The sequence below is a fragment of the Camellia sinensis genome, chromosome 2, assembly GCF_055761805.1.
Source record: "Camellia sinensis isolate YWXY chromosome 2, ASM5576180v1, whole genome shotgun sequence".
Taxonomy (NCBI): domain Eukaryota; kingdom Viridiplantae; phylum Streptophyta; class Magnoliopsida; order Ericales; family Theaceae; genus Camellia; species Camellia sinensis.
Genome location: NC_138962.1, coordinates 120,811,484 through 120,824,136, shown reverse-complemented (window position 1 = coordinate 120,824,136; position 12,653 = coordinate 120,811,484). Strand labels below are relative to the sequence as shown.

General features: G+C 35.5%; 1 protein-coding gene across 1 annotated transcript; it reads right to left on the bottom strand.

Annotated features, from left to right (window-relative positions):
- Positions 1-486: 486 nt before the first annotated feature.
- Positions 487-12,252, bottom strand: PRMT3 (protein arginine methyltransferase 3). Its single transcript, XM_028247658.2, has 7 exons — positions 11,726-12,252; positions 10,310-10,858; positions 10,078-10,175; positions 4,083-4,161; positions 3,688-3,942; positions 3,429-3,596; positions 487-1,372 (listed from the first exon to the last, which is right to left on the bottom strand). The coding sequence occupies exons 1-7, from the start codon at positions 12,032-12,034 to the stop codon at positions 914-916; spliced, it is 1,917 nt and encodes a 638-aa protein (XP_028103459.2). The 5' UTR covers positions 12,035-12,252; the 3' UTR covers positions 487-913.
- Positions 12,253-12,653: the final 401 nt, after the last annotated feature.

Sequence of the window (12,653 nt, the reverse complement as noted above, 5' to 3'; positions counted from 1 at the left end):
AAAAATTTATCAACTAACAAGTCCAACCCAGAAAGCTTCTAGTTCTAATTGATGCTTTTACTATCAATGAGTGATGACAATCAAAATATTTGTTTCAGATCCTAAACCCAAAATTATTTAAGAGCAATAGTACTAGTCTAGGCATGATGAGCTGAACCACACTATTTGCATGCCAAAAAAGGCCCAAAACCAGAGAGCAATAAAAGTAACGTACATGCATGTAGCCCTGGTCATTTTCCATTTTAAGTATTTATTCATTTCTAATCCTATTAAATGCCAACTAGAATTCTAATTCCCTCAATACGAGTCTCATCTTTGATTGCAACTTGTGTTTGGTTGGGCTGTACCTGCAACAAACACAAGAACTAAACCCTGCTAGTTAGTAAGCTTTGGCATTTTAAGTTTAGGGTTAACCTGGGTTGAGACATAATCATTTCGACCCAACTTGAGCACCACCTGTTGCATACTTATAACATCACAGGTATATTAAAAGGAGAACACTTTGAAATCCGAATTTATTGCAGATAGTTAAATATTAGGATACATACTAGCAAACTACATTGACCTCTGTAACAGATGAAAACAAATGTGTCAACGTGGCCCAAAACTTGAAAGAGAATTTAAACTTACATTCTCAAGGCACTTCACAGACCAACGAGAGCTGAACCAAAAATTTCCTCAACCCAAGACCAGGAATCCGGTGGACATATCAGTAGTGAGATTGGATACCCCCACATCCAATCAAATTTCCATTTTAGTACCCTGCAAATATAAAGGAGATCTCTTTCTAATAGGGTTGGCTTCATGCAAGATATTGCTTTGGACCAACAAGTCACAACAGGTGCAAACTCAACTCTGCAGGTTCCATCCTTTGCTACTGAAACATGGAAAATGACAGCTCAGCTGGAAAGTCCTAAGATAAATTAAATATTTGCACCGGCCAACTACGCTTTCGGGCATCAGGCCCAATCCCTGCAATCTCCAAGGAGATGTCGACACTGCGATGCTGAGAAGCACGAACAATGCTGATGCGTGCCTGCATTTTCATAGCAGGGCACGCCTCAGTACCAACTTCTGCCAATCTGTCAGCATCAGGCTTTCCCAAAGAAATTGCAATTGGTTCCCTGAAGGTGAGAATTGTTTGTAACCAATGCGTTTGGGGAGCATACGGGGATGTGGACAAAACAATTGATTTTTCCTTGCAAAACCTCCCAGTAAAGCCAGTCTCAAACCACAAGACAACTCCATAACACCAAGTTGTTTTACATATTAAATCTGTGGAATAGTTTGTCGGATTATCTAACTGTGGTTCCAACTCAATCCTTGAAGTGAAATCCATTTCATCAGGCGTCATCTTCAGTAAATCAAATGACTGATAGAAGGCATAAAATAGATTTTTTTTTAAAAAAAAAGAAGAAGAAAAAGCAAAAAAGAAGACATTATGCAAATGATGCCCAAAATGAAAAAATCAAATATTGAGCTTAGATAAAGCAATAACCTCTCCTGAAGGATCTTGAACCATATGTTCATGGGAAGATAAATCAGAAGTATTATTCAAATACCATTAGCTTTCACTAGTACCTTAAGCAATGACTATTGTATTTTCTGTGCATCATGAGGGATTAGTAAGTCATTCCTGACTAGCCCATTTTCTAAATCACATTAAATCATCCTGGATAAATGTATAGAATTTTCCTCAAGAACCCTTCCCTTCCATTTTCATTCAAAAGAGAGCAATTTGTCATAGTTCTAACAACCTTAGGCAAAGAAAAATTATATTCAAGACCACAGCAAAAAAACACATGGGCAGGTTTTATCAATTACAAAGCCAGAAAAGTATAGTAAACCCAAGGCCAAAACATAAAGACATCTTTTTACAGAGAATGGAATTTCAGTTTAGCAGTCAAGGCAACATTTTTCTACAGGGCCTTCTATGACAGAATTTCTTAAAGAAGCTGGCTGTTTTCATTTATTATCTCTTGTGCTCAATATGACTTAGCTAACCTACGTAAGCCCCCCTTATGTGGTTTTGAAATTCACCTGATGATGTTAACACTTAATACTAATAGAGATCCAAGAATATCCTGAATGAGTAAAGGATGCCAAATCCAAATGGATGAAATTTCTAGCTAAATAAAACAGCAAAGAACACGAAAACAATTTTCAGCACAATGGGTTAACTTAATGGACGATTAAAACTACTTTAAAATACTTATGTACATCAAATAAATATTGAGTGATGTTGCGCAAATTTTGAAAATTTGGATGAAGTCTCATCGAATAATATTTAAAATATTCGTCTTGAACAGAATTTGACACCTCAAATGTAGAAAACGAAAGACATGGGATACCATATTGTGAAACAAAACTAGGTCCCCAATCATCACTTATTGGCTCCTTGTTATCATAGCCTCCAAAGAAATCACCGGAAGTGGCTTAAAGATTGGTGAGTAACAAGCCAAGTATACTAATTGATGTCAATAGGACCATGACCCACTTCCGATCTGCAGATCAAAAACCATAGTTCACAGGAGTTGGGAGCTGTTTTCTAAAATATGAGAGTGCAGATCCTAGAAGATAAAATATATTCTTAAAAATTCCCATTACAAATCCTTCAAATTATAACACATTCGGAAACACGAGACCTATTCTGCTATTCATTAACTATCGAACACTAACAATCTGGAAGCAACTTGAAAAGAAATAGAACTTTTCTACACCACAGGCAACAAGAGTACAACCCAGAATCAGCCATAAATTGTAGAAGCTACAAATAAATTAGATTAACGTAAAGCTTAGTTGGCCACCATGATTCTCCGAATGGCTTAGTCCCAAGGGGGAGGTCAAGAGTTCAACTCTCCCTAGGGAGAAGTTGAATTAAGGCGGCAAGCACTTGGTGCTTTGCAAGGGTGGGGAGGTTAACTTCCATAAGTGCTAATCTACCAACTAACAACTGACTTTCACCGATCCAAAAAAAAAAAAAAAAAAAAAAAACATAAAGCTTCCTTGGGGAAAGTTAACACCTCTGTTTTGTGTCTTTCCTCATTTCCCATTTAATGTTTTATTTTTATTGACAACATATTACTTTCTTTTGTGGAGTTCAAAATAAAAATAAAAATATATTTAATAAATTATTTAAAGATAATAATAGTTGTGTGTGCTCGTGCGTGCACACATCCACATTCATACATGTATTAGAAATTTTCTTAGGCATGCATCATGGGTTCTGGATAAATTTAGGATTTTATAAAAGATTTGCCATGCCTTGCGTAGTAAAAGACATGGCTACATATATTGAGCACTATAGATCCTCCAAATTGGCAACAAAGTTTACCTATCTGTGGCATTATCACAACGAAAGAGAAACCAAATAATTAAAGAGCCGATCTGATATTCCTCGAAAATAAAATATGACATTGACAACTAACCTGGAGAACCACAGTATTTGTTACTATATCACAACTATCAACAACATCAACTATAGGAACCTGAGCAGCATCTTCAACAAGTTCCTTGCCAATGCAAGACATATTGAAACCATACACATTTTCCCAAAATGGAATACTTGTACCACCTCTTCCAAATCCAGCAACAAACTAAAAAGGAAATTCCAGAATGTGATATCAATAGCTCCAGCAGAGAAACCATATCAAATAAGACAAGAATGAAAAGCTTTAGAGAACTCACCATAGTAGCTGTGTCCGGGAGAATGGCACCACCAGGCTTCAACCATCGATCCCGTGCAAAGAGCACAGAGCTAAGCATTGACTCATAAAGTAGGCAGTAACCCATCCATTCACTCAGTAAGACATCAATACTGTGGGGTTGAATATGTGTGGAATTATCAAGCTTTTCAACCATACCCTGGACTACTCTTATTACCCCATTACTGATTCCTTCATTTGAGCTTCCACTCCACAAAAGGCCATTATCTTTTGCAATCTTCACTTATCCAAACCAAAATGGTTTCTTTTTTAGTTTTAAAAATAAGGCATAAATATCACAAAAGTGAAGGGGGCAGAAAACAAGTAAAGGAAATAAAGATTTGAATTAAACAGCTATAAAATTGGGAATGTAAATACCTGAGTTGCCACCGCAGCCATCTTGTCACTGGCTTCAACTGCAATTACACTTGAAGCTCCTGCTTGGGCAGCAAAGAGACTAGTACAAACAGGAATAAGAATAAGAAATAGTACATACATATTGTAAAGAATCAACATTCAGAACAGACAAATCAATTTTAATAAACTAACAGACAGATCATTCAGTTTGAACAATGAATGATGTTTACCTATTTGAAAAAAAAAAAAAAAAAAAAAAAATCCTGTCTCCGTGCATTCTCTCCTTTAAAAAAAAAAAAAAAAACTTCTCTGCATTAGGTATTTTCTTTCATCATTGTTTTTTTTTGTCCCCCCTCATTTTTCAAGAGTCAGTCCTGAGTTATTATGATCCATGTTATGTTGATCCTTCAACTAGAACTAGTCTAGTCAAAGTTCCACACAATTTCGATGGTACATCAACTCCTAGTGAATTTTTCGATTGGTTAGCAGATCCTGAGGATTGTTTTGATTGTCACAGTTCTCCAGACTTGCTTTGCATAAAATTTGTCACAATGAAATTAAGAGGTTCTGCTAATCAATTTTGGCAAGAAATTAAGAGTTGACTGTGTTTAGATAGGCCACATCTCTGTTATCAGAATCTTACGATTCGCGATTCGATTCACGATTCGATTCACAATTTTTGTAAAATCGATACGAATCTATGGGTGAATCTATTTTGGAAGTGAATCGTACGATTCACAATCGATTCACGATTCGATTCACTTTTTACGATTCATGCAATTTTTGAAATTATTGTGTCCGACATATTTTGTCTCTTTTTTTGTCCATCTTTTTGGTGAAAATTACATAATACAACTTCTAGTAGTGTTTAATACCAAAATAACTAACGTATATACATGATTTGTTGTTATTTTAGTAATTATGGAGTTTTTAATAGAATCCAATCAGATTTAATCAGACCCAACATATTTTTAACCTTTCTTTTCATTTTTTTTTCCTTTAAAAAATCATAATATATCTTCTAATGATGTTTAAAATTAAAGTTAAACTATGAATTATCTATTGCTGAGATCAGTTATATCTTTTAAAATGTTTTAGGTTTTAAAATAAAAGATTCTAAATAATTGTTTCTTATTATTTGCTCACTGTTACTTAGAAAAGTATGTATACTTATTGTCCAAATATCAATATCGTTAATTATTATTACTTTAGAAATTGATAGTTTGTCTATTTGGTTATTATTTTTTAATTAAGAATGGTTGATAAGACATCTAAAAAAGAAAAAAAGGTAAGATGGTGATCTTACATAGGAACCTTTGTTACCTTCTTACCTATTAAACTACGTGATTATCATTCAAAATAATATTTTCATAAATTTAAGTCTAAATATTTTATATTCATAAGATATATTTAACATCTAAATGTGTAGATATATGTTTTAAGTAATTTAGAAAAAATAACTGAATCTTTACGATTCACGATTCGATTCGATTCCCGATTCGGTACGAGGTCATTTCGATTCACGATACGAATCCCGATTTAACAACTATGGGCCACATATCACTTTATGGGATGAAATGAGACAATATTAAAGAGAAAATATGTGCCTTGTTCCTACAAAAATTAAATTTATAGCCAATGGCGTGCTCTTAGGCAACAAACATCCAGTGTCTCTGATTATTTTGAACAACACAACTTTTTTAGGGAAATATGGGACATTAATACTAGATCAGAAATTATTGTATAAATTGTAGGAACAATTTCTAATTAGGTTGAAACATAAAATTTGAAGAGAAATGGTTTGCCTCATATAGCAAGGATGCCTACTTATATAGCACTTTAGAGGATGCTTATGAAGATGCTTTAGAGACTGAACATTATCTAACTAGAAAGACTCGCCAATATAAGCCAGTTCACCACTTTTCCCTAAGGCCTAAGCTATTAGGAAATAAGCCCAACAATGTATATCAAGCGATCTAACACCCTTCCTCACGTGCAACCCCGTCTTGCATGTGGAGAGACAAATAGAGAACCAAATAGAAGGAGAAGTAGACAACCAAACAGTGAAGAAAAATTCAAACGGGGACCGAATATCAAATGTCAATAGAGAGACTTGAATTCAAGAACCCTTTCAACCAGAACTCTGATACCATATTAAGTTACAAATTTTCCCAAAAGCCTAAGCTATTAGGAAATGGGCCCAACAATGTATATCAAGGTATCTAACAGATACCTAGTAAGGTCACACACTCAACTGTTGTCTAACATTCCCATAATCTTGTTAGTGATACAGCCCCTAACCCAGTGGTTTTATTAGGAAAAGACTGTTGATTAGGTTCGCAATAGTCATCCCTCTCATTTGACTCACATCACTTACGAATTTCAAGATCACTTGAATGCTATTCATGTCGTGTCTGCCCGTTTTTCTCATCCCAAGGTGACCAAAAATTTAGAGCTTAAGATTGAACTATCACTTGAGAAACAACCTACTGAAAAGGTTACTGTGCATGATGTTGATCTAGTCATTGACTCTACAAATGAAGATGCTACTTGTGAGCCTATCATATCTTCCATTGCTCCTAAGTTAGTTGCTTCTAACTTTTTGCATGATATCGAGAGTTCACTTAAGATCATTCATGATCATTCACATCATGAGTTCATCATCAATAATCATATTTCTTTGCCCTCTACTAATAGTTCTCTTGAGGATGTTCTAGATTATTGTAAACATCATGGCATTACCCACACCCCTTTGCATCAAGTTTCATATTCTTCCAAATATTTCACTTTGACAGCTCATGGATATGTCTCAGCCATTATTGAATATGGACCAATTTTTCTCTGAATATTGACACTGGTTCAATTTTCAAAGTAAAGGATATTAGGGGTGCACAAGAATCCAACGCACCCATTCTACCCATCCAACCTACTTGACATGAACTGCACAGGCATAGCTTCAAAAGTAGGCTTACCCGTTTTCGGTTCACTACTATCTTAATGTTTGCCATTGATTGCATTTATTGATCCCTTGAATTGTTGAAACCCTCCTTATCGGTGGTATTTCATTTACTAAGAAAAAAATCCAAAAGGCACACCCATCTCTCTCTCTCTCTCTCTCTCTCTCTCTCTATCTCTCTCATTGCATTGATCTCCTAGAAAGTTGAAAGCTATCTGTGTCTCATTTATTTTGAGAAACTTGAAAGCCACGATTCTCTCCCTTCATCATTTACAATTTCCCTATTGATTGCATTTAACCCTACCTATCTATATCTCATTTACTTCAAGAAAAAATCCAAAAGGCACCTTTCTCTCTCCATCATTTACGATTTCATTGTGGAAATCCTAAACTTAGGCTAAATCTTCATTCCTCGCAACGGCCATTGAGAACGGAGAAGACGCCAATGAAGAAGATCAACAAAGAAAGAGGATACCCAATCTTCAGGCCTTCATGACACCATATATTCAGAGCTTCAACGTTGCTGCCTCTTAGCCATTGTTGTTGCTTCGCCAAAGCCCTCTAAAAAAACAATCCTCTACTGCGCCTGCTGCCAAGCTAGAGATCAAATCTCCTTGCCTCTCATCCTTCTGCTTCACTTCTATTTCTCACCACCCCCTTTGATATAATTTTTGGGTTTTAGTCATTATATTCAAGTTTGAAGGGTACTTTTTTTTTTTTTTTGTTCTGAAAAGATGTTTAGGATTGAAAGATTATTTTTTTGGTTTTGAAAGATGATTTTGTTCTTGAATGATGCTGAAGGAATTGGGAAAAAAGATGGTGGTTTCAACCACCGACCAAAAAAAGTTCAACCTGATTGTTCAATTTTGAATGAGTGGTCAATCGACATCAGTTGCCTTCTTCTTCAACCCAAGATGATCAAATTGAGTAACGGGTATACAACAAACCCGATCGGACTTGACCAGTGAACACCCCTTAAAGGATATGTTACTTGATTGAGGCACCTCAAAGCCTCTTGTTTTGTTTGATAGTGTTTTTGTAAGAGTTCCTACGTGTCCACCGCCAGCTCATACGCTTGTTCAACTCAATAATTTTGTGGATATTAAATTATTGGTGTTTTCCTTGAGAGTCAACATTAATTTCCAACATGGAGCTGCTCGAGATCATCTCATAGAGGAAGTATCCCATCAATCACACATAATATTGGATGAAGAACAATTTCGCCAGCACAAGCTTTCAACTCATGAAGTACTTTTATAATCACAACTCTCCAGAAGAGAGTTTCTTTCAGCCGAGGAGAAATTATGGGAATCCGAAAGGCACTGGACAACAATATTTACTTCTTTAATTTGGCATTGTTTTATATTTATTGGATTTTATTACTTTATTAGGTTTTATTGTTTATTTAGAATTATTATAATGTTTTATTTTTGGTAACTTCAATTTAATAAGGATTTCCTATGTTGTTTACATATATGGCCTTATGTAATAGTTTTAGGAACCATACCTTCTTCTTTTTTATTAGCAACATAAGTAAATTTTATTAAGTAAAAAAGAAAAACAGGACAAAGGAGGCCAGAGCGTACTCAGAGATCGAACATTTTAAAAAAAAAAAAAAGAAAGAAAAAAAAAAGAAAAAGAAAAAAAAACTAAGTAAAAATCACACAAAAAATGAAACAAAGATAAGAAATTACGTGTGACAAATAGCTATCCAAACTATAGAGATCAAGAAAAGCAAAATCTCTTTAAACAGTAGAGTTGGGTACAAGATTAATGAATATGATATTGATTATTGAGATTGAGGTATTCTTTTGGGATTGTATTTCATGTTTCTAATTGTTTTTCTTCTGTGGTTTGGCCGTGAGCACATTACCCCGTGTCATTTAAAAATAGCCAAAGACCCCTCATAAGATTTTGAGGGTTTTGCACTTTTAACTCCCTCCTATTTGTTAAAAATTCCATCCAAATTGACAGAACGAGTGTCATTTGCACCTATTTTAAGAGTGGACATGAAAAACTATAAAAATTCATTATCAAATTTTAAGTTAAAAAGATATAGCCATAACTTCTTCTTTCTAACCTACTAAAAGCCCTAACTCTACACCACCAGCCACCTTTCCCATCACCCTCACCACCCCCTTCGTCCTCCCCCACCATCTCTGCCACCCCTTCCCCTTTTCGACCCCTCCACCCTTACCACCCCTCTTTATTCCCACCGCTTCCAACCCCTCGTGCCACCTCTTTTCCCCTCCTCAGCACTAGCAATCAACCTTTCTTCCCTCCCCCACAGCACGTCAACACCCATTTCCTTTGCCCTGCCCCTACCCCTGCCCCTACCACTGCCACCCTCTTCCTCCTCCATTCCCACCACCCTCCAACCTCTCCAACCATGCACCACCCCCTTTCCCTCCCCAAACCCTACACCCCTACTGTGCCACCCCCTTCCTTATCCCTTGTCATTGCACAACCCCTCAAGTTATGCCTTCAAATTTGTGTTTTTGATAAAGTGATTTGAGTTCATGGGCATATATGTCTCACAATGGAATGTGTTGCTCGTGGCACTAATGTAGGACCAACAACTAATTGAAATCTATTCCACCATAATATAAAAGGTGGCACATATATATATATATATATATATATATATGTATGCATGTTGATTCATTTTTCACAAGGATTAGGTAGTTTTATATGAATATGCAAGGGTTTCTAGAGGAACTAGTTAGTGTTGGCCATGGGAATGAGTTTGGTGGTAAAAGCAGTGGTGGAGGATCACCCGAAAAAAATGGAGTTTGTGGCGGATATAAACATATTTTATAGGTCAAGTTAACCGAGTTAGGGTTGCATTTTTATCCAAAATATTTGGCTATTTTTAAAAGTTGAAGGGGTAAAGTGCTTCGGGACCATACAACAAGGAGGTAAAACAAATTTTCCCAATAAAATATGGAGGAGGTAGCAACCCCCAACACAGCAGGCATCAACATCATCACCAATCACGAGTTGCTCCACAAGACAATTCAAACAAATAATTAAACTAATTCAATATATAGCACTTCTAACCTTAGTATACCAGTCCCACATCCCACATCCAGAACAGCAGCATCACTCAGAAGAGAAGGATTATGCATGATGGCATGTCTATAAGCATCGGTTCTTACCTACATAACCAGATTCAAATGATTCGGTGAATGCTAAACACTGGGAGCAAAGTTGCATTTTTCCAAACCATCTTTCATCAATTTACATAACTAAAAATCCATTCCTACGGTAAATGTAAGATTCAATTTGATACCTTATCACTTAGCATCTCCCTATGGATCCCAAATGAACTGTACGACCCAAAATAATTCTTATCCACCTTCTTGATTTCATTTGCCACAACCTTTGCAAAACAAACTCTCAAATTCTTATCTTTTGACTTTCTATCAGAAGAACAATCAGATTCTTCTATGTCAACACCATTGACTTTCACCTCCGGAGAAGGATCTGTCATGTTTAAACAACTATTGGAAGTAGAGGCAATCTCCTTTTCTCCATTCTCAAAAGAAGTGTTAAATTCATATAGATGTCCTCCCAACGCATCATCATCATCAATATAAATCCTTTCAAAATTAATCTGATCCTTGATATTTTCAACAGATGCAATATCCTCGTCTTCAACTTCACAATCTTCACCGAAGCTGTATAAAAGTGGATCCTCTTGCATGAAGGGTTTTAGATATTTTTCATCACCCCAAGGAAGCACAACTTCTTTGAAACTAAATGTTTCATGTAAATGATTCTGTAAATCTTGCTTTGACTGACACGTAAGCCCACAACTCCAACATCTGTTTTCTGCTACCTGGTAGAAATAGAGACATTAAGCAAAGGTCAAGCCATTATCTTTAATGACCTGTAATTTTCTTGCACACCTGCATACTAAACTTACTTTTTTCTAATTAAGAACTACTAATGCATCTTGACATGACAATAATATTCAATAAAGACTCTTACTATGCTTTATTCTCGTCACTAGATTCACAAGTACAAGAAAATACAAAACCGGCTGCAGGAAGTGACAAACAATTGTCTTTCCAAGTATCAGCCACTGCCACTGCCACTGTTACTAAGTAAAGTATAATAATAAATTCAATAAAGGGATAATGAATAGGATCAGGTTATCATCGAACTGCATAGATATCAGTGAGGCTTAGATAGTCACAAAGTGAAAGTGTGCTGTGGGGGGCTTGAATAGGGCACCTAACTTTTTGCTTTACCATCACGCATTGTTTGGACCTCTTCTTTGCTTAAGTCAATCTTTCCATATTCTTGATCAATCACTAACCATTTCTAAATCAAACCTAGTTGCATATGATTTAGTTAATTGCTTAAATTTTCTTCTCTCCTAGTTTCAAGATCATGTGATTAAATTGTCAAATTATTCCTTACAATTTCTAGGTCACGATCACCGGATTTATCACTACTTTAGCGGCCTGGCCAGTTACTCAAGACCAATAAACCACAGCCAAACCAATAATCAGCAGATTAAGTACCCATTTCAGAAAGTCAGAGAAACAAATGGGCACAAACTCCATTTGGTTGATGCGAAAATCGAATAAATATTTAAAAACATAAATTTAAAATATAAATAAATAAAAGTACCCTGAACTCAATCAATCTAGAATTTCCACTCTTTTCATGAAGAAGTTTTTTTTTTTTTTTTGTTTACCTGAGACCTGACGTAATTGATGAGCTTGAAGGAACCATAGAAATCCAAGCACAGGGTTTTGCGAATAGCATGAAAATCGAAGTGGTGGGTACATGTACAGTGCTGGAAGAGTGCGTCGATCGAACTGTAGTTGGAATCGCAGAACAAACAGAGTAAATCCGAGTATAAATCATCTTCTGCTTCTTCTTCGTCGTTTGCGTTCCAATCTCCCCACTCTTGTTCTTCTTCTTCCTCTTCTTCTACTTCGCTCTCTACCTCTGCATCGTTCACTTCTTTGTTCCCTGTGAGGTTCGTCGCCATTGATGTCATATGATATGGAGAGGCCACCAGACAGAAACGGTTCAGGCTAAACCCTCTCTACAATTTAAGCATCACGCAAAACCCTAAACCCTATTCGCTCATTTTAAAGCACTAGTATTGTTATTCGAATTAATTTGAATTAAAATTAGATACCAATATATATATTTTTTATTAAAGTTGGAAATTTTGAATTTCTTTCATTTTTGTTTGTCATTTGAATTTGAATTAAATTAGATAAAAATACATGTTCTTAGTTGAAGTCAGAGATAATTGCATTAAAAAAAAATTTCATTTTTTTGGTCAAAGTCAATTCATGAAATCGAACTTAAAATCTCATTCACCTTAACATTTAAGTAATCTCTCCAAAACTACTTGAGCAATTGCTTGAGGTCTTCATACACTTTATCTTACAATATAAATGAGAAAGTTGAGGATATAATCATAATGGTTGCTCAATTCTCCATCATATTTTACTTTTATGTATGTACCTATTGATATTTTGGTTTTATTTTTGAAATGTGGTTTGTAAAAGTTATGTACATAATTTCTACAATTCTATCAAAAATTTGCCCTATTCACGTGAATTGAGTACTTTGTGTGGATCCCGAAATTAGTCGAAGTGTACGTA